Source organism: Jaculus jaculus, chromosome 1, assembly GCF_020740685.1.
Source record: "Jaculus jaculus isolate mJacJac1 chromosome 1, mJacJac1.mat.Y.cur, whole genome shotgun sequence".
Lineage (NCBI taxonomy): Eukaryota > Metazoa > Chordata > Mammalia > Rodentia > Dipodidae > Jaculus > Jaculus jaculus.
Window position 1 is genome coordinate 294,902,775 of NC_059102.1, and position 25,329 is coordinate 294,928,103.

The 25,329-nt window shown below is 40.6% G+C and overlaps 1 protein-coding gene across 1 annotated transcript in view; it reads left to right on the forward strand.

Moving 5' to 3' along the window:
- Window positions 1–25,329, forward strand: part of Shcbp1l (SHC binding and spindle associated 1 like) — a 46,031-nt gene that overhangs the window by 5,706 nt on the left and 14,996 nt on the right. Inside the window, exons 2-6 of the mRNA XM_045143539.1 lie at window positions 678–827; window positions 15,387–15,598; window positions 18,659–18,745; window positions 18,817–19,035; window positions 24,925–25,030. Of these exons, the coding sequence (XP_044999474.1) occupies window positions 678–827; window positions 15,387–15,598; window positions 18,659–18,745; window positions 18,817–19,035; window positions 24,925–25,030 (774 nt within the window). The remainder of the gene's footprint in view (window positions 1–677; window positions 828–15,386; window positions 15,599–18,658; window positions 18,746–18,816; window positions 19,036–24,924; window positions 25,031–25,329) is intronic.

Sequence of the window (25,329 nt, forward strand, 5' to 3'; positions counted from 1 at the left end):
TACACACACACACACAAACACACATATTTTTTTTGAGGTAAGGTCTCACTCTAGTCCAGGCTGACCTAGAATTCATAATGTAGTCTCAAGGTGGCCTCAAACTCACAGCAATCCTCCTACCTCTGCCTCCAAAGTGCTGGGTTCAAAGGCATGGATCACCATGTCCAACTCAGACCACTTATTTTTAAAAGTTTAAAAACAGCTGAGCATGGTGGTGCACACCCTACCTAAAAACAAAACAAAACAAAACAAAAAAACACAAGGACTGGGGAGGTTTGCTTAGTGGGTCAAAGTGCTTAATGTGCAAGTGTGGTGAGCTGAGTTAGAATCCCCAGCACCTACATTAAAAAGCCAGAGTGCGCCAGGCGTGGTGGCGCACTCCTTTAATCCCAGCACTAGGAGGCAGAGGTGGGGGATCGCCATGAGTTCAAGGCCACCCTGAGACTCCATAGTGAATTCCAGGTCAGCCTGAGCTAGAGTGAGACCCTACATCAAGAAACCAAAATATAAATAAGTAAATAAATAAAATAAAAATCAATAAAAAATAACGTGCAAAAAGAAAAATAAATAAAGTGCGTTTAAACTCACTTGACCAAAAAAAAAAAAAAAATCAGTAAAGACATTTGTTACAAACTTCTAATCTCATGTGTTTACTCATAAGAATTTTCTTCTGTCAGGCAGAAGATGCCGATGATGCTATGAGCAAGTACCTAGCAGAACAGTTGAAGCTGAAGGACCGATGGCTTGGGGTCTGGAAAGCTAATCCTGAGCTGTTCTTTGAGAGATATGAAGACTCTTCCATCCCTTTTGTTGGCATACTAGTGGAGGTACACACGTTTTACTTGCTTTTCATCTTCTAACTGGAGCTATCAGTTCTTTGTATATATATTTTTTAATTTTTATTTATTTGAGAGTGACAGACAGAGAAAGAGGCAGAGAGAGAATGGATGCACCAGGGCCTCCAGCCACTGCAAACGAACTCCAGACGCGTGCACCCCCTTGTATATCTGGCTAACGTGGGTCCTGGGCAATCGAGCCTCGAACTGGGGTCCTTAGGCTTCACAGGCAAGCGCTTAACTGCTAAGCCATCTCTCCAGCCTGCTATCAGTCCTTTTTAAGATTGAAATATGACTCTGTTCATTTAGAACTTTATTTGTACACCTATCAAATAGACAGGTTTTCTTTTACGTTTCTAAGCAAATCAATAATGAAAAAAGAGGAGAAGTAAGCAATGATAAATAAAATTTAGCAGCATTGGAGTATATGGATTAGCCTAGTTTCAATTGCTCAAATAATGTAGAAATAACAAAACTGCACTTTTAGCTATTTATTAGTGTGTGTGCATGTGTGCGCATGAATACCATACATATATACCACTTTGTATTCAGCTTTATGTGGGTGTTAGGAATTGAACCTAGTATGAAAGACTATATAAGCAAGTGTCTTTAGCCACTGAGCCATCTCCCCAGCCCCCAAAAATGTATTTCTTTAAAAATTGAAAAAAAAAGTTGGACATGGTGGCATATGCCTTTAATCCCAGCACTTGGGAAGCAGAGGTAGGAGGAGTGCTGTGAATTTGAGGCCACCCTGAGACTATATAGTAAATTCCAGGTCAGCCTGGGCTAGAGTGAGACCCTACCTCAAAAAAAACAAAAACAAAAACAAAAATTGATATACTAGAGAGATGGCTTAGCTGGGCTGGAGAGATGGCTTAGTGGTTAAACACTTGCCTGTGAAGCCTAAGGACCCTGGTTTGAGGCTCAATTCCCCAGGACCCACATAAGCCAGATGCACAAGGGGGCACACGTGTCTGGAGTTTGTTTGTAGTGGCTGGAGGCGCTGGCGTGCCCATTCTCTCCCTCTCCCTCTCTCTCTCTCTCTCCCTCTTCCTCTCTCTGTCTGTCGCTCTCAAATAAATAAATAAATAAGAAACAGACTAAAAAAAAAAAAAAGAGAGAGATGGCTTAGCGCTTAAGGTACTTATCTGTGAAGGCTAAGGACACAGATTTGGTTCCCCAGGACCCACGTAAGCCAGATTCACAAGATGGCACATGCATCTGGAGTTCATTTGCAGTGGCTGGAGACCCTGGTGCGATTAAAGACCATGCTCAGTTTCTCTGCCTTATTCTAAAAGTAAGCACAATTATAGTAATATTGTTTTAGAATCTGTCTCCTCACCTTGTCTCGTGTGTGTGTGTGTGTGTGTGTGTGTGTGTGTGTGTGTCCCCAGTCTTGCCATGTATCCCTGGCTGCCCTGCAACTCTCTTATGTAGAAAAGGCTGTCAGTTCTCCTACCTCCTTAGTGCTGGGGTTACAAGTCATGCAACTTCTAGGACTTGCTAATATCATTTTTATTATTATTTTCACTTTTTTCTTAAAGATAGAGCCTCTGTAAACTAGGCTGGCTTGGAACTCACTATGTGGTTCAGGCTGGCCTCAAACTTGCAGCCGTCTTCCTGCCTCAGCCTTCCAAGTGCTGGGCTTACGGTGTGAGCCGCCCCACCTGCACGCTAACAGCCTCCAAATGCTGGAGTTGTCTCAACGCTACAAAGACAGGGCAAAATGAAGCCCAGGTGGTCTGCTTCCTTAAGTCGTGACCGCCCCGTGCTGCGCACTTCAGACTGATCTGCCGCCCCTGCTAAGTCAGTGGCGCTTCAAGTTGCGACCCAGCAGTGCTACGTCACACTCTCTGTTCGGAAGTCACAGTCATTTCTTCCTGTGGACCAGACCCCAACCTGGCACGTTCTCAAGGAGCTCTAGTTTTCTTTTTGTCATTATTTTTGTGATGTTAGGGACTTCATGCATTCTAGACCCGCCACCACGGACTTAACCCCCCCCCCCCCCGCAGCTCTTATTGTGTTGTTGCTGCTGCTGCTGCTGCTAAAGCTATAAACTTGGTGGATTAGACGGTGGATTAGCTCATTGCTCTGGAGGTCAGAAGCCTGACGCTTGCCCAAGCTAAAATCAAGGTGCAGGCAGAGCAATGCACCTTTCTGGAGGCCCTGCGGAAAGCCCGCGCCTTTTCCAGCTCCTGGAAGCTGCCTGGGCTCTCTAGTTTGTGGCCACTTCCCTCCGTCCTCAGATTCCCTCTGACATTACATCATAACAGTTCTCTTCAGGCTAGAAAGATGGTCCCCGTTAAGGAGCCCATGGGATTAGGATGGACACAGCTGAGTCATCAGGATAGGTTCTGACTGTTCTTAGCTGTAATCACATCTACAAAGCCCATTTTGCCATGTGCAGTAACCTATTCACAGGTTCCAAAACTTAGGACCTGGGCGTCCTTTGGGGATCATCATTCTCCCTACCACAGATTCATGCAATGACCAAATATCTCAGAAACATAATACTTGATTGGAAAGAAAGCTTAATTTGGGGGCTGGAGAGATTGCTCAGTGGTTAAGGCACTTGCCTGTGAAGCCTAACTTCCAGGGTTCAATTCCCCAGTACCCACATAAAACCAGATGCACAGTGACTCTTGTATCTGGAGTTCATTTACAGTGGCTAGAGGCCCTGGTGCACCCATTCTATCTCCCTGTCTCTCTTCTATGTCTCTGCTTGCAAACAAATAAATTTAAAAATATATTTTAAAAGAAATCTTAATTTGGGATATAAAGTAGCAGAAATTAATAGGAAATTTTCTATAACTTCTGTAGAAAACAACTTGGCAAAATATATCAAACTTTAGTCAGAATGGTAGCACATGCCTTTAATCCCAGCATTTGGGAGGCAGAAGTAGGAATATCACCATGAGTTTGAGGCCACCTGAGACTACATAGTACATTTCAGGTCAGCCAGGGCTAGAATGAGACCCTACCTCAGGAGAAAAAAAATAAATAAATAAGGTCTGGGGAAATGGCTCAGTGGTTAAGGCACTTGCCTGATAAGTCTAAGGATCCTGGTTCAATTCCCCAAGACCCACGTAAGCCAGATGCACAAGGGGCACATGTGTCTGGAGTTTGTTTGCAGTGGCTACAAGCCCTGGAGTGCCCATTCTGTCTTTATATCTGCCTCTCTCTCTCTCTCTCTCTCTCTCAAATAAATTAATTAATTAAATATTTTTAAAAATCAAATTTTAAAATAGTTCACCGTATTTCTATACATTTATACTATGAAAATCAGAAAGGCAAGCCAGGTGTGGTGGCACATGTTTATAATCCCACCATTTAGGAGGTTAGGGCAGAAGGATCATGAGTTTGAGGCCAGCCTGGGCTACATAGTGAGATCTATGTCTTACGGTGTTCACAGTGATATGTATAAAGTTTAAAAACCGAGAATTCAAACTGGGTGTAGTGGCACATGCCTTTAATCCCAGAACCTGGGAGGCAGAGGTAGGAGGATCACCGTGAGTGCAAGGCCACCCTGAGACTACATAGTGAATTCCAGGTCAGCCTGGGCTAGAGTGAGACCCTACCTTGAAAAAAAAAAAAAATTGAGGATTCAGGTTGGGGATGTAGCTGAGTTGGTAGAATGATGCCTAATAAGCATGAAGCCCTGGACTCAGTCCCTAAGTTGAGTTGGAGTATGTATGTCAGTGGGGACCAATGTGCCTTTGGAGGCTCATCCTGGTCCCCAGTCCTCTCTTTGCTATCTGCTTCCCATCCACCATGAGATGAGCAGTTCCTCCGCCTGTGCTCTCTGCATGATGTCCTGCCTTGACATATTCCCAGAATGGAACCAAGGCCGAAGACTGTGCATGGAAACCTGTAGCTAGGCATGGTGGCACATGCCTTTAATCTCAGCACCTTGAAAAAAAAAAACAAAATTTTTCTTTTTTTAATTTAAAAAATTATTTTATTATTTATTTATTTGAAAGAGAGAGAGAGAGAAGAGGCAGAGAGAGAGAAAATGGGCATGCCAGGGTCTCCAGCCACTGCAAACAAACTCCAGACACATGGGCCCCCTTGTGCATCTGGCTTACATGGGTCCTGGGGAATTGAACCTGGGTCCAAAGGCTTCACAGGCAAGCACCTTAATCACTAAGCTATCTCTCCAGCCCAGCAACAAAATTTTTGATATGTGGCTCACATCAAATTTTATAACTATATTTCATAGATAGATAGATAGATAGATAGATAGATAGATATAGATATAGATTTTTAAATATGTATTATTTTGATGTTTTGAGAAAGTCTGATAAGAAAGAAATAAGTGAATCTGTTTTAAATAATTTTAAATTTTATTTTTTATCATTTGAGTGTGAAAGAGGCAAAGAGAGAGAGAGAGAGAGAGAATGGGTATACCAGGGCTTCCAGCCACTACAAACAAACTCCAGATACATGTGCCACCTTGTGCATCTGGCTTACGTGGGTCCAGGGGAATCAAACCTGGATCCTTTGGTTTTGCAGGCAAGTGCCTTAACCACTAAGCAATCTCTCCAGCTCTAATATTTTTATATATAGTTTGCATCTGTGTACTGCAAATGAATTCCAGATGTATGTGCCACTTTTTTTTTCCAAGGTATGATCTCACTCTAGTCCAGACTGACCTGGAATTCACTATGTAGTCTCAGGGTGGCCTTGAACTCATGGCAATTTTCTTACCTCTGCCTCCTGACTGCTGGGATTAAAGACATGTGCCATTGCACCCAGTGCTTCTTTTAAATTCTTTTATTTATTTATTTTTTTATTAACAACTTCCATGATTATAAAAAATACCCCATGGTAATACCCTCCCTCCCCTCACTTTCCCCTTTGAAACTCCATTCTCCATCATACCTCCTCCCCATCTCAATCAGTCTCTCTTTTACTTTTGATGTCATGATCTTTTCCTCCTCTTATAATGGTCTTATGCAGGTAGTGTCAGGCACTGTGAGGCCATGGATATCCAGGCCATTTTGTGTCTGGAGGGAGCATGTTGTATGGAGTCCTGCCCTTCCTTTGGCTCTTACATTCTTTCCACCACCTCTTCCCCATTAGACACTGAGCCTTGGAAGGTGTGATACAGATATTGCAGTACTGAGCACTCCAGTCATTTCTTTCCATCACCATGATAGCTTCTGAGTTGCCCCAAGTGCCATCTGAAAAGAGAAGATTCTCTACCAAAAGTGAGAGTAGCATTAATATAAGGGTGTGAACATTAACAGAAGTGCTTACTGGGAAGTTTGATAAGCATAGTATATACATTTGGCCAGACAACAGCAGATATTACACCCCGCAGGGCTCATGACTATGCCTGTTTTACATTTTCAGTATCAGGGATATATTCCCTCCCATGGAGCAGGCCTCCAGTCCAAATAGAGGGCAGTTGGTTTCCCCCATAACAGATGTGCCACTATTGCACCCATTGGCTCATTTGGCCTGGCTGGCCAAATAAAAGGCTTGCAGTGTCCACTGTTGAGTATCTTCACTGGTGATTTCTCATTCTCTCATTGAACTGAATGCAGAATGGCTTCTTCCAGCTTTCTATCAGCTGGTCTACATGGAGGAGGTTGTCAGCTCAGTTCCAGCAGGATTTCTCAGTGGCCTTGCAGCGCAAGTATATGGAGTCTTCAGCAATAGGGTCTTACCATCTCTTCCTGGTGGGAAGCCAAGGGCCTCAGCAATGACCTATAATGTTTTGGGAGCATCAGGGACCTCCCTGGCCAACAACTCACTGGAAGATATCCCATCCCTGGCACTGAAAATTTTCTAGCCAAAATCTACAGCTCCTGAGTGTTCCATTGTCCAAAAAAGTAAGATTACATATGTTTTATTTATATCCTCTTAGCTTTTGATTAGCTGTCCCTCCACTTTTCTTTTACTCAATCTCTTCCCCAAACCTCATTTTGGGCCTTTTCACCCCCATTAATCTAGTCTTCTACTAACATATATATAATACCATCCTATTAAGTATCCCCCTCCCTTCCTTTCTCTTCCCTTTATATCTCTTTTCTAGCTTACTGGCCTCTGCTACTGAGTTTTAACCTTCTCACACAGAAGCCCAGTCATCTGTAGCTAGGATCCACATATGAGAGAGAACATATGACACTTGGCTTTCTGGGCCTGGGTTACCTCACTTAGTATAATCCTTTCCAGATCCATCCATTTTCCTGCAAATTTCATAACTTCATTTTTCTTTACCACTGAGTAGAACTCCATTGTATAAATGTTGAGGAACATCTAGGCTGGTTCCATTTCCCAGCTATTGTGAATTGAGCAGCAATAAACATTGTTGAGCAAGTATCTCTAAGGTAGTGAGATGAGTCCTTAGGATATATGCCTAGGAGTGCTATAGCTGGGTCATATGGTAGATTAATTTTTATCTGTTTTAGGAACCTCCACACTGATTTCCACAATGGCTGGACCAGATTGCATTCCCACCAACAATGTAGAAGGTTCCTCTTTTTCCACATCCTTGCCAGCATTTATGGTCATTTGTTTTGATGATGGTAGCCAATCTGATAGGAGTGAGATGGAATCTCAATGAAGTTTTAATCTGCATTTCCCTGATGACTAAGGGTGTAGAGCATTTTTTAGATGCTTATATGTCATTCATATTTCTTCTTTTGAGAACTCTCTATTTAGTTCCATAGCCCATATTTTAATTGGCTTGATTTCTTACTATTTAATTTTTTTTGAGTTCTTTGTATATCCTAGATATTAATCCTCTATCAGATGTATAGCAGGCAAAGAATTTTTTTCCCATTCTGTAGGTTGCCTCTTTGCTTTATTTACAGTGTCCTTTGCTGTACAAAATCTTTGTAATTTCATGAGGTCCCAGCAGTTAATCTGTAGTTTTATTGCCTGAGCAATTGGGGTTGTATTCAGAAAGTCTTTGCCAAGACCAATATGTTGAAGGGTTTCCCCTACTTTTTCCTCTAACAGTTTCAGAGTTTCAGGTCTGATGTTAAGGTCTTTAATCTATTTGGACTTAATTCTTGTGCAAGGAGAAAGAGAAGAATCTATTTTCATCTTTCTATAGATAAATATCCAGTTTTCCCTGCACCATTTGCTGAAGAGGCTGTCTTTTCTCCAATGAGTATTTTTGGCATTTTTATAGAATAGAAGGTGGCTATAACTACCTGGACTTGCATCTGGGTCCTCTATTCTGTTCTGTTGATCTACATCTCTGTTTTTGTGCCAGCACCTTGCTGTTTTTGTTACTATGGCTCTGTAGTATAAGTTAAAATCAGGTATGGTGATACCACCAACCTTATTTTTGTTGCTCAGTATTATTTTAGATATTCGAGATTTTTTGTGATTCCAAATGAATTTTTGGATTGTTTTTTCTATTTCTGTGAAGAATGCCATTGGAATTTTGCTGGGGATTGCATTAAATGTGTAGCTTGCTTTTGGTAAGATTGCCATTTTCACAATATTGATTCTTCTGATCCAGGAACAAGGGATGTTTTTCCATTTCCTAGTGTCTTCTGCAATTTCTCACTTGGGTGTTTTATAGTTTTTGTAGAGATCCTTTACTTCCTGGGTTAGGTTTATTCCAAGGTACTTTATTTTCTTTGATGCGATTGTGAATGGGAGTAATTCTCTGATTTCATTCTCTGTGTGTTTGTTGTTAACATATAGGAATGCTACTGATTTCTGTTGTTTATTTTGTATCCTTCTACATGGCTGTAGGTGTTTATCAGCTCTAACAGTGTGCTGGTAGAGTCTTTAGGGTCCTTTATATATAGAATCATGTCATCTGCAAATAATAATAACTTCCTTTCCAATTTGTATCCCTTTTATGTGTGTCTCTTGCCTTATTGCTATGGCTAAGACTTCCAGGACTATATTAAATAAAAGTGGGGACAGTGGACACCCTTCTATTGTTCCTAATTTTAGTGGAAAAGCATCCAGTTTTTCCCCATTTAGTAATATGTTGGCTGTAAGCTTGTCATAAATAGCCTTTATTGTATTGAGATATGATCCTTCTATTCCTAGTCTCTGTAGGACTTTTAATTTTTTTGTTCTTTTTTAATTTATTTTTATTTGAGAGCAACAGACACAGAAAGAAAGGCAGAGAGAGAGAGGGAGAGAGAGAATGGGTGCACCAGGGCCTCCAGCCACTGTAAACGAACTCCAAACAGGTATGCCCGCTTGTGCATCTGGCTAACGTGGGTCCTGGGAAATCAAGCCTCGAACCAGGGTCCTTAGGCTTCACAGGCAAGCGCTTAACCGCTAAGCCATCTCTCCAGCACTCAGTAGGACTTTTATCATGAAGGGATGTTGGACTTTGTCAAATGCTTTTTCTGCATCCAATGAGATGATCATATGATTTTTGTCCTTCAGTCCATTTATATAATGTATTACATTTGTTGATTTGTATATGTTGAACCATCCCTGCATCTCTGGTATAAAGCCTACTTGGTTTGGGTGAATGATCTTTCTGATATATTCTTTTATTCTGTTTGCTAACATTTTGTTGAGAATTTTTACATCTATGTTCATGAGGGAGATTGGTCTGTAATTTTGTTTTTTTGTTCTATCTTTGACTGCTTTTGGTATCAGGGTGATACTGGCTTCGTAGAAGGAATTTGGTAGGATTCCTTCTTTTTCTATTTTATGGAAAAGCTTAAGAAGCAATGGTGTTAGTTCTTCCCTGAAGGTCTGGTAAAATTCAGCAGTGAATCCATCTGGGCCTAGACTTTTTTATTTGGGAGATTTTTGATAACTGCTTGGATCTCCATACTTGTTATAGGTCTAAGTTATTTATCTCATCTGGATTTAATTTAGGTAGGTCATATAAATCAAGGAAATCATCCATTTCTTTCAAATTTTCATACTTAGTGGAGTATATGTTTTTATAGTATGTCCCTATGATTTTTTTAAATTTCTCTGGTATCTGTTGTGATATTGCCTCTTTCATCTCTAATTTTATTAATTTGTGTCTCTTCTCTCTTTCTTTTAGTCAGATTTGCTAAGGGGTTTATCAATCTTGCTTATCCTTTCAAAGAACCAACTCTTGGTTGATTATTTGGATTGTATTTTTTGTTTCTATTTCATTAATTTGTGCCCTAATCTTTATTATTTCTTCCCATCTACTGCTTTTTGGTTTGCCTTGTTCTTTTTCCAAGGCTTTAAGGTGAAGCATTATGTCGTTTATTTGCAACCTTTCTGATTTCTTTTTTTTTTTTTTTTTTTTTTTTTTTTTGGTTTTTCGAGGTAGGGTCTCACTGTGGTCCAGGCTGACCTGGAATTAACTCTGTAGTCTCAGGGTGGCCTTGAACTCACGGCGATCCTCCTACCTCTGCCTCCCGAGTGCTGGGATTAAAGGCGTGCGCCATCACGCCCGGCTTTTTGATTTCTTAATATAGGCACTTAAAGCTATAAATTTACCTCTTAGAACTGCCTTCATTATGTCCCAGAGATTTTGGCATAATGTGTTCTCATTATCATTTGACTCTATGAATTTTTTGATTTCCTTCTTGATTTCTTCATTGACCCATTCATCATTCAGTAGTGTATTGTTTAGTTTCCATGATTTTGTGTATGCTCTATAGCCTTTCTTGCTATTGATTTGTAGTTTGATTCCATTGTCGTCATATAGAATGCAAGGAATTATTTTAATTTTCCTGTATTTGTTAAGATTTGCTTTGTGTCCTAACATATGGTCTATTTTAGATGTTCCATGTGCTGCTAAAAGAATGCATATTCTGCATGCAGCATTTGGATGAAATGTCCTGTATATATCTGTTAGGTCCATTCCTTCTATGACATCATTTAGTTCAGATGCCTCTCTGTTTATTTTTTCCTGGGATGACCTGTCAATTGATGAGAGTGAGGTGTTGAAATCACCCACTACCACTGTGTTTGTGTTATATGTGACCTTAGTTCTAATAGCGTTTGTTTGATGAATTTGGGGGCCTCCATGTTAGATGCATATATGTTCAGGATTGTAATGTCCTCCTGTTGGAGTGTGCCCTTAATCAATACAAAGTGACCTTCCTTATCTTTCTTGACTAACATTGGACTGAAGTTTACCTTGTCTGATATTAGGATAGCAACCCCTGCTTGTTTTCTAGGTCCATTTGCTTGAAACACCATTTTCCAACCTTTCACCCTAAGATAATGTCCATCCTTTGTTTTAAGGTGAGTTTCCTGGAGACAACAAATTGTAGGATCCTGCTTTTTAACCCAGTCTGCAAACCTATGTCTTTTGGTTGGGGCCTTGAGCTGTTGATATTAAGAGATATTATTGAAAGGTATGTGTTTATGTTTGCCCCTTTTTTTTGTGGTTTCAGTTCTACCTTTGCTCCCTTGTGTTAACTAGTATTTGAGTATTGTTTCTTTTTTCCTGGTTCCTTATATGTGTGCTTTTCCTTCTCTTTGGCATGGAGGTGTCTTTCAAGTATTTTCTGTAGAGCTGGTTTTGTCTTCAAATACTCCTTTAACCTGCTTTTGTCGTAGAATGTTCTTATTTCTCCGTCTATTTGAATGGATAACTTTGCAGGATAAAGTAACCTTGGTTGACAGTTGTTATCTTTCAGAACTTGGAATACATCACTCCCCGCCCTTCTGGCTTTTAAAATTTGTGTTGAGTAATCTGCTGTAATCCTGATGGGCTTGCCTTTGTAGGTAACTTGATTTTTCTCTCTAACTGCTTTCAATATTTTTTCTTTGGATTGTGTGCTTGGTAGTTTGATTATAATATGGCGAGGAGAGGTTCTTTCCAGGTTTTGTCTGACTGGGGTTCTAAAGGCTTCCTGTATCTGCATTGGCACCTCTTTCCCAATTTGGAGGAAGTTTTCTTCTATGATTTTGCTAAGGACACCTACTGTTCCTTTGGAGTGAAATTCTTCTCCTTCTACTATGCCCTGAATTCTTATGTTTGATCTTTTCAGTGTCCCAAGTATCTTGAAATTCCCATTCATACTTTTCTATTAGTTTGTCTTTCTCTTTGTTGAACTGTATGAGATCTGCCACCTGGTCTTCTAGCTTAGATATTCTGTCCTCTCCTTCATCCATTCTACTGTTGAGATTTTCTACAGAGTTTTTTATTTCATTAACTGTGTTCTTCATTGCTAGTAATTCTGACTGGCTTTTCTTTATTATTTCTATTTCCTTAATTATGTCTTGTATTGACTTCTTTATTTCATTAAATTTGTGTCCTGTGTCTTCTTTGATTCCTTTGGTTTCCTCTTTCATTTCTTTGATTTCCTCTTTGATTCCTCTGATTTCTTCTTTGACTTCTTTGAACATATTAACAATCATTCTTTTGAAATCTTTCTCAGGTATTTCCTCTAACTCATTCTCACTGGAGGTCATTTCTGATGAATTAATATTTTTTGGTGGATTTATATTGTCTTGACTTTTGGTGTTTCTTGTGTTATAATGTATACACTTTTGCATCTTGGATTAAGTTAATGCTTGGATTTTCTAGTTAGCTGAGTATTCTTAGCTGTATAAATGGATCTGATGTTATATATCTTCAGGGTATGAATTTAAGGTGTTAGGTGTGGCTCTTAACAGTCTCAGAATATCTACAAAAGTGTTCCTAGGTGTTGGGTTTGCCTGCTATGGGAGTATTCAAGTAGGCTGAGTGGAACAAAATGCAGATAGATTCTAAAATTTAACTAAACAATGTACACATTCAATCAAAAATAGCACCAAGTATTTATGCAAGAGTAGGTATTATAACAACCAGATCCTCTATCAATAAAGAAGTTAAGATTTCTGGTCTGTTGAGGGATCCAAGTCAGCTTGCGACCAAGTGAGGCCCTTCCCTGGTGCAATCCCAGTTACCTCTTTGGATGATTTTGGTCTCAGTTATGCTGCGCTCTGCTTGCATCCCTCATTGGTGCCCTGTAGGTTCAAGTAGGCTGGCTGTATTGCTGGACCGCTGTTCTGTTTTCTGGAATTGGCACTGGCTTTTCCTGCGGGGCAAACCAAGCCTGGAAGTGTGGCCCTGCAGACTGGCACCACTGCTTCTGGAGCTGCCACTGCTGGAGCGGCTGCTCCCACTGCCTGAGCCAGAGCCAGAGACTGTACCACTTTTAAAACATACATATATTTGAAAGCAGAGAGAGTATGGGTGCCCCTGAGCCTCTTGCCACTGCAAATGAACTCCAGATGCATGTACCATTTTGTGCATCTGGCTTTATGTGGGTATTGGAGAATTGAACCTGGGCCAGCAGGCTGTGCAAGCAAACACCTTTAACTGCTAAGCAATCTACCCAGCCCAGGAATTCCATTTTTCATATAAGTGCTGGGGATCTAACTCAGATGCTCATTCATGCATGACAAATATTCTGAACTATCTCCCCAGACTTCAAACTGATGACTTTTTAAATGTCTGTTTTGAGGGAAGGAGGGTATTTGAATGGCATTTCTTTTACAATTGATATAAATTAGACAATATTTTTTTTTTTTTTTTTTGGTTTTTCGAGGTAGGGTCTCACCCTGGTCCAGGCTGACCTGGAATTAACTATGTAGTCTCAGGGTGGCCTCAAACTCATGGTGATCCTCCTACCTCTGCCTCCCGAGTGCTGGGATTAAAGACGTGCGCCACCACGCCCGGCTAGACAATAATTTTTAAACAACTTTTGTGACTAAATTATTGCAATAAAATTAGTCTTTTATGAAATCTTATAATCTAGCAACTCAAGCTTTTAGAGAAATATAGTAAATAATGTAGAAGATATAAAAATCTTTTTCATGAAACATTAAAAACTGTTGGGAAAACTTGATATTTAAAATTTTGTTTGTAACCATTCTACTTATTGTTAGATAAATCTTAGCAGTGTAGAAAAAGAAATGTTATAATTAGCCCATATATAAGAAGTCCTGGAGCTGGGCATGGTGGTGCATGCCTTTAATCCCAGCACTCGTGAGGCAGAGATAGGAGAATCACCATAGTGAATTCCAGATCAGCCTGAGCTAGAGTGAGACCCTACCTCAAAAAGAAAGGAGGAAAGAAAGAAAGAAAGAAAGAAAGAAAGAAAGAAAGAAAGAAAGAAAGAAAGAAAGAAAGAAAGAAAGGAAAAAAGAAAGAAAGAAAGAAAGAGGAAGGAAGGAAGGAAGGAAGGAAGGAAGGAAGGAAGGAAGGAAGGAAGGAAGGAAGGAAGGAAGGAAGGAGGGAAGGAAGGAAGGAAGGATGGAAGAAATCCTGGGCTGGGGAGATGGATCAGTAGTTAAAGATGCTTGCTTGCAAAGTCTGATGGCCCAAGTTCGATTCCCCAGTACCCATATAAAGCCAGTTGCATAAAGTAGTATGTGTGTCTGGAGTTCCTTTGCAGCGGCTGGAGGTCCTGATATGCCTATACTTTTTCTCTCTCTCTTGCTCTCTCACTGTGTCTGTTTGCTTCTTTCCATCTCTGTCTCTCAATTAAGTAAATAATTTTTTTATTATTTATTTATTTGAGAGCGACAGACATACGAAAAAGGCAGGTAGAGGGAGAGAGAGAGAATGGGCGCGCCAGGGCTTCCAGCCTCTGCAAACGAACTCCAGACACGTGCGCCCCCTTGTGCATCTGGCTAACGTGGGTTCTGGGTAATAGAGCCTCAAACTGGGGTCCTTAGGCTTCACAGGCAAGCACTTAACTGCTAAGCCATCTCTCCAGCCCTAAAAAATATTTTTTAGAGAGAGTGAGAGAGAGACAGAGAATTAGCATGCCAGGGCCTCAGTCACTACAATCAAACTCCAGATGGTAGTACCACCTAATGGGTTTGTGCAACCTTGTGCTTGCCTCAGTTTTGCATGTCTGGCCTACGTGGGATCTAGAGAGAGATCAAACATGGGTCCTTAGGCTTCGCAGGCAAGTGCCTTAACCACTAAGCCATCTCTCCAGCCCAATAAGAATATTTTTATTTATTTATTTTTTGTTTTGTTTTTCAAGGTAGGGTCTCACTCTGGTCCAGGCTGACCTGGAATTAACTTTGTAGTCTCAGGGTGGCCTTGAACTCGTGGCGATCCTCCTACCTCTGCCTCCCAAGTGCTGGGAAGAATATTTTTAAAAAATAAATAAATCCTTGGGCTAGAGACATTGCTCATTGGTTAAAGGTACTTTGACAGCCTGACAGTCTGAGTTTGACTCCAGTACACATGTAAAGCCAGAAGCAGAAAATGGCTCATGCATCTAGAATTCAGTTGCAGCAGCAGAAGACCCTGGTGCACCTATTCTCTCTGTGTGTGTCTCTCTCTCTCATACATACATACAAACATTTTTTAAATTTTTTTTTTTGAGAAAAAGAGAGGACAAGAGTGAGAGCAAGAGAGAGAGAATTGGCATGCCAGGGCCTCCAGCCACTGCAAAGGAACTCCAGATGCATGTTCCACCTTGTGCATATTTGAGAACTTGCACGCTTGCATTATCTTGTGCATCTGGCTTACATGGGCCCTGGAGAGTTGAACGTAGGTCCTTCGACTTAACCGCTGAGTCATCTCTTAGGCCCCACACATAATTTTTAACATAAACCTTTGAGGTGTTTGTACATTTGAAATAACATGTTTTATGATATTTATCTTAGGTAACTTGTAAACCCCATCAGAACTCTTCATGTTTCAAAGTTACCGTTTCTGTTGCTGAGCCCTTTTCTTCCAACATCACAAACATTCCAAGGGACTTGGTTGATGAGGTTTTGGAGGAAATGGAGCACAGTGTTCCTCTCCTAGAAGTCTATCCTATTGAAGGACAAGTTGGAGATGCACAGGCTATTGCTCTGGCCTTGGAGGCTGTGAGGTAAGAGGGCTTTCTTATTTGTGAAACTTAAGATTTCTTTCATCAATATTTCATTGAATGTGCAAGCTCGGCTTATAGAAGCACTTCATATTGACTGATTTGTTACTGTTGCACTCAGGTTTGCATTGCTGGCAGGAAGCACCCAACCAAGAACAACTCCTTGTGGGGAAAAAAAAGGGTTTATTTTGGGTTACTGACTTGAGGAGAAGCTCCATGATGGCAGGAAAAAACGATGGCATGAGCAGAGGGTGGACATCACCTCCTGGCTAACACCAGGTGGACAATAGCAGCAGGAGAGTGTGTCAAACATTGGCAAAAGGAAGCTGGTTATAACACCCGTAAGCCCACCCCCAACAATACTCTGCCTTCAGAAGGCGTTAATTCCCAAATGACCATTAGTTGGGAACCTAGCATTCAGAATACCTATGTTTATGGGGGACACCTGAATTAAACCACTATAGTTACTGATGGGTCAATTTTGTCTGTTTTTCATTAACAGAATGTATTTATAACTGCTTTAGTTACATCATTGCAGAAATATTATATATGAGTAATGAAAAGTTTGCCGCTTTTTTTCTTTCTTTTTAGTTTTTCAAGGCTGGCCTGGAATTCACTATGTAGTCTCAGGCTGGCCTTAAACTCACAGCAATCCTCCTACCTCCACCTCCCTAGTGCTGGGGTGAAAAGCGTGCACCACCACGCCCAGCTGCCATCTTGCATTTTATTTTTTTTAATTGAGCTCAAAACAGTTCTAGGGGCTGGGAAGATGGCTCAGCAGTTAAAGGTGCTTGCTTGCAAAACAACAGCTTGGGGTTCAATTCCCCAGCCACTCAGGTAAAACAGATCCAAAAAGTGGTACAAGCATTTGGCATTTGTTTGCAAGTGGCCTTGCAAACACACACACACACATATTAATTAATTTATTAATTTTTAAGAAAAGTTCTAGAATCCTGCTATGTTGGCATGTGGAAACAGGGAGATCAGAGGCCCGAGATGATCCCTGGTCCCACAATGAATTCAAGGCAGCTTAACTTACATGAAGCTTTGTTAAAAAGAAAAGAAAAATCAGTATAAACTTCTATTCATGTTTAAGCATCTTAGCTAGATTTCATTTTTTACATTTAATGACATTTCAGATCCTAGATGCCATTATCTACATTATTGTTTCTCATAAGTTGATGCTATTTGTACAAAGCTATCTATAAACAAAGTATGCGATATGTATGGTAGGTTATTTTTCTAATGAGTGTTATAGCTTACATATCTCTGTTGAACAAAATCACAGCCAAAAGTCTATGAAATTTAGAAACCAAATTTTACAATCCCATTTCCAGAAATATAGTCTTCTTATCTGCAATGATCTAAGTTTAGAATTGAAATTTTAATGTTTAAAACTTCATTTACCTCTTATTAGCTCGCTCATAGGCTGCTTTAAAGTATTTCCCTGGGAGGTAATATGATGGAGAATGGAATTTCAAAGGGGAAAGTGTGGGGGTGGGGAGGGTGGGAATTACCATGGTATATTTTTTTATAATCGTGGAAAATGTTAATAAAAATTTAAAAAATAAATAAATAAAATTTAAAAAAAAAAAGTATTTCCCTGGGCCCTCTCTTTTTGCCCTGTGACCTGGCTTGAGCATGCTTGTAAGTCTCTCTCTCTCCTCAGCTTGCCTGGGACCAGACAGGCTGGTAGGGAGAGAGCTTACCGTGACCTGGGTACTTCTCTGCTTGCCTCCTGTTTGTGTCGTCCTCTGGAGGGCCTTCTCACTTTGATTACATGTATGACTTATCTTTGTACTCTTGAGTCTTTCACTATTGCTTTTTTTTTTTTAATTTTTATTAGCATTTTCCATGATTATAAAAAAAATCCCATGTTAATTCCTTCCCTCCCCCCACACTTTCCTCTTTGAAATTCCATTCTCCATCATATTACCTCCCCATCTCAATCATTGTACTTACATATATGCAATACCAACCTATTAAGTACCCTCCTCCCTTCCTTTCTCTTCCCTTTATGTCTCCTTTTCTTTCGCTATTTCTTAATCCTCTCTGGTCATCTATTTGAAGGGGATCTTTTGTTTTTTATACTTTGCCTGTCTCAAGTAGGTCTCTCTGTCTTCTCCCTCCCTTTCTAGGCAAACAAGAATGAGGCTGGGCGTGGTGGCACACACCTTTAATCCCAGCACTTGGGAGGCAGAGGTGAGAGGATCACCATGAGTTCAAGGCCACCCTGAGACTACACAGTAAATTCCAGGTCAGCCTGAGCTAGAGTGAGACCCTACCTCAGAAAACCAAACTAATAAAAGAGGAAAATAAAAAAAATTATCCTCTGGCTCAAATCTTTCAGCTAGTTTCCTCCCTGGATCATAATTCACCCTAAAAGAAACCTCACAAATCATAATTTCTCCCTAAATAAACTCAATGACTCACTAATTTTTTTTTTTTCCTGGGCTGGAGAAATGGTTTTGCAAGTAAAGTGTTTGCCTGCAAAGCCTAAGGACCAAAGTTCAATTCCCACCTAAACTAGATACACAAGGTGGCACATGTGACTGGAGTTCATTTGCAGTGGCTAGAGGCCCTGGGTGCCCACTCTCTCTCTCTCTCTTTCTCTCAAATAAATAAATAAAAATAAATAAAATCTTATTAAAATCTTTTCCTTAATAAAATTAAAATTCATGTGGGGGGGAGGGAGGGTATTACCATGGGATACTTTTTATAATCATGGAAAATGTTAATAAAAATTGAGAAAATAAAAGAAAAAGAAAAAAATTCATGTAGAGAGGTTTTTTGTTTGATTGTTTGTTGTTTGTTTTGGTCTTTTGAGGTAGGGTCTCACTCTAGCTCAGGCTGACCTGAAATTCACTATGTAATGTCCGAGTATCCTTGAACTCTTGGTAATCCTCCTGCCTCTGCCTCTGCCTCTCCAGTGGTGGAATGAAAGGCGTGTGCCACCACACCCAGCTCTTTATGTAGAGAGTTTAAACAGCAATTGTTTTTCTTTCATTCTGAACATAGTTTAGATGGACTTAATTACTCTCATCCCAATTTGGTTTATTGTAGATTTTTTTATGATTTCCTTTGGAGAGACTGGGATGATGAGGAAAGCTGTGAGAACTATACTGCCCTTATTGAAGAAAGGATTAACCTGTAAGTACAGTTGAGAAAAATCTTCAGCGCATTCCGAAGGAGGAGCGTCTGACTATCTCGCTGCTTTCTAGGTGGTGTGACATACAGGATGGAACAATACCTGGTCCTATCGCAGAGCGGTTTAACAGAACTCTGGAGAAATATAAAAGCAAGCGGGTTGAGCTCATAGAGTACCAGAACAATATCAAAGAAGACCCGTGCGCAGCAGAGGCCGTTGAATGCTGGAAAAAATACTACGAGATCGTAATGCTCTGTGGATTACTGAAGATGTGGGAAGATTTACGCCTTCGGTAATAAGTTGCTCTATTTTATTTTATTTTTAAAATGTATCAATTTATCTGAGAGAGAGAGGCGCATGTACAGACAGAGAAAGTGAGCATGGGTGCACCAGGGCCTCCTGCCACTGCACATGAACTCCAGACACATGAGCTACTTTGTCCCTCTGGCTTTATATGAGTACCAGGGAATCAATCCCAGGCCATCAGGCTTTGCAAGCAAGCACCTGCCGGGAGCAAGCCCCAGTGAAAGTGAGGTCCTCCAAGGAAAGGCAGAGTCGGTGGAGAAAGATTGAGAGACACCAGGTTGCTGATTCAGGCGTCTCTGCCTTCCTCAAAACCTTGCATTTTATTTATACTACTATGGAACAAAAGCAGGCTTATTTTCCAGGAAATATCAAAACACTCAATTCTCAGAAAAAAAAAAAAAATTAGCAAAGTGCTAGACAAACTTTTCATACTGAAAGGCCATTCTTCTAACTTTCTTAAACATTCCTTGTAGCCAAGCTCAGCAAAGCACTTATTAACCTGTTTGACTAAAGAGTTCTATTGTTCTCTGGAAAACAAACACCATGCAGGGCCTGATGGAGCAAGCCTTTCCAAGAAGGGCAATGAACTATAGCGTGCCCAGTTTCCATTCTTATTCACTACATGACCTAAGTTTTCATCATAAATTCCTGTATAGGGTAGAGGTGGGTCAGGAAACCTAAATGTATTTGTCTTAGCTCCTCGACGTGGACTTCGGAATTTCTGGTGTCGTAATGGAAGGATCGAGTAATTCTTTTTTCATTAGCTTTGCAAAGAACTCCTTATTAGTCATATTCTTATATTTATCTGGGGAGCGTAAGTCTGTACAAATGGTTTTAGTTTCATTTTCTTTCAGCCCTCTTATTTCTCTACAGCAGGGAACAGTTTGAGTTTCCTTTTCTTGAAAGCCTAAAAAAAACAGGAGTGCTATTGCTAATAAGAAAGCCTAGCCGGGCGTGGTGGCGCATGCCTTTAATCCCAGCACTCGGGAGGCAGAGGTAGGAGGATCTCCGAGAGTTCGAGGCCACCCTGAGACTACATAGTGAATTCCAGGTCAGCCTGAGCCAGAGTGAGACCCTACCTCGAAAAACAAAAAAAAAGAAAGAAAGCAAACACAGGGAATTGAACGGTTTCAGCTCTATCATGAAGCTGCACCATGCGGAAACCTCCTCCAATCCCGGACTGTGTCAAATGGCAGGAGCAACTTTGCCTCCACCAAGCACCTTTAACCACTGATCGTCTTTTGAACCCAGTTGCTCCATTTTTTATTTATTTATTTATTTTTTAAAAGCATTTTTATTTATTTATTTGAGAGCGACAGACACAGAGAGAAAGACAGATAGAGGGAGAGAGAGAGAATGGGCGCGCCAGGGCTTCCAGCCTCTGCAAACGAACTCCAGACGCGTGCGCCCCCTTGTGCATCTGGCTAACGTGGGACCTGGGGAACCGAGCCTCGAACCGGGGTCCTTAGGCTTCACAGGCAAGCGCTTAACCGCTAAGCCATCTCTCCAGCCTAGTTGCTTATTTTAGATAGAAACAACAACAAAAAGTATTAGCCGGGCATGGTGGCACACACTTTTAATCCTAGCACTTGGAAGGCAGAGGTAGGAGGATCACCATGAGTTTGAGGCCAGCCTGAGACTACATAGTGAATTCCAGGTTACCCTGAGCTAGAGTTAGACCCTACCTCAAAAATAAAACAAAACAAAAATATGTGGGCATTTTTTTTACAATAACATTTATCATATAGATTGAGTGTGGTGATGCAACCTCACATTTGGAGATGGAGGCAGGAAGATCGACATTCAAAGCCAGCTTGGGCTGCATGAGAGCTTACCTAAAACAAAGTTTATGAAATTAGCTGTCTCATTTATAAGTTAAGAACAAGGTACAATTTATTTTTCTTTTTGGGGGTTTTTTCAAGGTAGGGTCTCACTGTAGCCCATGCTGACCTGGAATTCACTATGTAGTCTCAGGGTGGCCTCGAACTCAGAGCAATCCTCCTACCTCTGCCTCCTGAGTGCTGGGATTAAAGGCGTGCACCACCACGCCCGGCCCATGCCTCGTATTTTTATGTGGTTTCTGAGCATCAACCTCAGGTCCTCATCTTGTAAAGCAAGCACTTTATTAACCAAGCCATCTCCCCAGTCCTGAAATTACTTGTCAGGTGTATGTATGTGTGTGCATGTATGGCCAGGATTTGGTATCAGGGTCTTCCTCAATGGCTCTTCACTTTAGTTACAGATGTGTGGCCTCTCGCTTAACCCCAGAAATTCAAAGGAAGGGAATTCTATAATGACAGAAAGCAGAGTGTTACGGAGGACTAGCTGCAAAGATGCATGGCAGGACTCAACAGTTTGATAAAAAGGCTCTTTGTTGTGATTGCGTGGTTATGTTAAACATCTCTAAACATTTGCTGGAACCACAGAATAGTTCACTTAAAATTAATATTTTAATGCAAGTTGTATCTCAATAAATTTAATTTTTTGAAATAAATTTAATTTTTGAAAAGCACACATGCCGGGCATGGTGGCGCACTCCCTTAATCCCAGCACTTGGGAGGCAGAGGTAAGAGGATCACCATGAGTTTAAGGTCACCCTGAGACTACACAGTAAATTCCAGGTCAGTCAGGGCTATAGAGAGAGACACTACATGGAAGAAAAAAAAAAAAAAAAGAAGAAGAAGAAGAAGAATTTAAAGCCAGGCATGGTAGTGCACGCCTTTAATCTCAGCACTTAAGATCCTGAGGTAGGAGGATCAACATGAGTTCAAGGCCAGCCTGGAGCTACAGAGTGAGACCCTACCTTGGAATTATTTTTTTTAATTATGTGTATATACATATATATGGAGGGGTGTCTGGGGATGGCTCAGTGGTTAAAGGCACACACTGGCAAAGTCTGCCAGCCTGAATGAGATTTCTCGGCATCCACCTGAAGCCAGATGCAAAGTGGCATATACGTCTGGCATTCATTTGCAGTGGCAAGAGACCCTGGAATGTGTGCACTCTGTCTCACAACACACTAAATTAACAAATGATATATTAAAAATTATATATAAAGCTGGGCATGGTGGCGCACACCTTTAATCCCAGCACTCGGGAGGCAGAGGTAGGAGGATCGCCATGAGTTCGAGGCCACCCTGAGACTTCATAGTGTATTCCAGGTCAGCCTGGACCAGAGTGAGACCCTACCTCGAAAAAAAAAATGATATATATACTCTTGATTTTAAAATGCGGAAATGTGAAAAACTACTATATAATTCCTGAATACTTTACTATAGAGCAGTTAATAATCTACTATATGTGAAAATAACATATGGTTGGTTTTCTGATTCTCATGCCTAAATAGGTATAATGCTATAGATGTTTGCTTTAGAAAGATTGCTAACATGTTGAAATTCAAGTTTTAGTACTAGTATAACAAATTATAGAAAGCAATTTCCTGAAATCTTGTGCTTCAAATATCTTAATTTAGATATAAGCTCAAAAATATTGATATTGGGGCTAGAGAGATGGCTTAGTGGTTAAGACATTTGCCTGCAAAGCCATAGGACCCTGGTTCAATTCCCCAGGACCCACATAAGCTAGATGTACAAGGTGGCACATGCATCTGGAGTTTGTTTGCAATGGCTATAGGCCCTGGCATGCCCATTTTCTCTCTCACTCTGTGTCTGCCTCTTTCTGTCTCTCAAATAAATAATTAACAGAAAAAAAATTGTTAAAAATAAGAAGGACCCAGGTTCAATTCTCCAGGACACCCACGCTAGCCAAATGCAAAAGGGAATGCAAGTATCTGGAGTTTATTTGCAATGACTGGAAGCCCTGGTGCACCTTTCTCATTCTCCCCCCCCCCCCCGCCTTTCTCTGTCAAATAATAAATAAATAAATAAAAATAAAATATTTTTAAGAAAGTGTGCACCATCAAAAAAAAATAAGTATATTAATATTGGGCTTGAGATGGCTCAGTGGTTAAGGCACTTGTCTGCAAAGCCTAACAACCAGGGTTCAATTCCTCAGTACCCACATAAAGACAGATGCATAAGGTGGCACGTACTTGTTTGTTTGCAGTCGCTAGAGGCTCTGGTGTGCCCATTTCTCTCTCTTTCTCTTCTCTATCTGTGCAAATACATAAAGAAAATATAAAACCTACTGATATTACCCAGGTATCATGGTACATACCTTTAATCCCAGCACCTGGGAGTCAGAAGTAGGAGGATCACCATGAATCTGAGGCCACCCTGAGACGACAGTGAATTCCAGGTCAGCCTGAAGTAGAATGAGACCCTACCTCAAAACAGCAAAATAAATAAATAAATAAAATTAAAAAACCCAGATACTATATACCTGGGGAGATTAGTGATAAATTTATAGCTATTCAAAAGGGAGTGTGCCATTCAACTGATAGTAATGATAAAAGACAACAGTTACACTCAATTTTTTTTTCTGATTTTGTCTGTGAGATACTTAAATGATTAAGAGATGGAAAATAAGATATAAAAAGAAAATAATGGAAGTAAAAGCAGTGCCAAATGACAAATAATATAAAAATAATACGGGCTGGAGAGATGGCTCCACAGTTAAGAACCTTGCTTGCAAAGTCTGACAGCCTGGGTTTGATTCCCCAGGACCCATCTAAAGCCAGATGCACAAGTGGCACATGCATCTTCTTGTCTCTCTCTCTCCTTGCAAATACTTAATAACTAAAATTTTAAAACATAATAAGTCTGCCAGGATAACAGCCATATCCTTTGAAACAAAACAGTCTGCTAACTAGATATACTGTTTTAAATAAAATATGTCCTGAAACTTTTTTTTGCTTCAGTATCACAAAACATAACCATCTCTGCTTTGTGTGAGTCTAACTTAGTGCACTGTGAAAATATAATCAGGAAGTTTTCTCTACTGTAATGGAAAGTTGAATTGATAGAAGCAATTGTTATAGTCGGTTGCATGCAGATTTCCAGGTACAACCTGACTGAAAATTTTTTAAAGTCTCAGGATTTAAATATACAGTTGTCTGGCTGGAGAGATGGCTTAGTGGTTAAGGAGCATGCCTGCAAAGCCAGAGGACCTTGGTTCAATTCCCCAGTACCCATGTAAGTCAGCTACACAAGGTGGCACATGTGTCTGGAGTTCGTTTGCTGTGGCTGGAAGCCTGGTGCGCCCATTCTCTCTCTCTGTCTTTCTCTCTATGCCTCTTTCCCTCTCTCAAATAAACAAATAAAAATAAGATATATTTTAAATATACAGTTGTCTAAAAATATCTTCTTTTTATTTTTTGTCTTTTTTTAAAAAAAATTTTTTTAATTTTTTTTTTTTTAGTATTTTTTTATTTAATTATTTGAGAGCAACAGACACAGAGAGAAAGACAGATAGAGGGAGAGAGAGAGAATGGGCGCGCCAGGGCTTCCAGCCTCTGCAAACGAACTCCAGACGCGTGCGCCCCCTTGTGCATCTGGCTAACGTGGAACCTGGGGAACCGAGCCTCGAACCGGGGTCCTTAGGCTTCACAGGCAAGCGCTTAACTGCTAAGCCATCTCTCCAGCCCTATTTTTTGTCTTTTTGAAGACAGGGTCTCCCTCTAGCCCATGCTGACCTGGAATTCATTTCATAGTCTCAGGGTGGCCTTGAACTCATGGCAATCTTCCAGCCTCTCTGCTTCCTGAGTGCTGGGATTAAAGGCATGTGCCACCAGGCCTGACTTAAAACTATCTGAATTATCACATCACTGTCACGTTGCTCACTGTTGTCACAGAGCTCATGATTAAGAATAAAGCTTATTTCTCAAAAATGTTTAATACTAAGTTTGTGTTTACTAAGTTGAAGACAGGTCAAGTCCTTTCCATGTTCATTTAATCACAAATGTTTTCAACTATAGAGTTCATGGACCATTCTTTCCAAGGATTCTGAGACGTAGGAAAGGAAAAAGAGACTTTGGAAAGACTATAACACATATTGTAGCAAAAGTGATGACGACTGAAATGGTAAGAAACAGCCTTTATTCTTCTTTGTTCGTTTAAGTTTCTTCTGTATGTAATCTGAAAAGAAGCTTCTTACAGGTAGAGCTCTTCAGTGACTCAGTAATAATGCCATGTTTCCTTTATTCCCTCCAGCTCAGCAATTTGACATATTGGTTCTAAGTAAATAGATGCAGACAACTATTTACAGAGTCCCAACCTGGTTGTTGGGTGCTACCCACATTCATGTCATGGTTAGGAAGACATAAAAATGACCAAGGAAGCCTAGCGTGGTGGCACAGCACTCGGGAGGCAGAGGTAGGAGG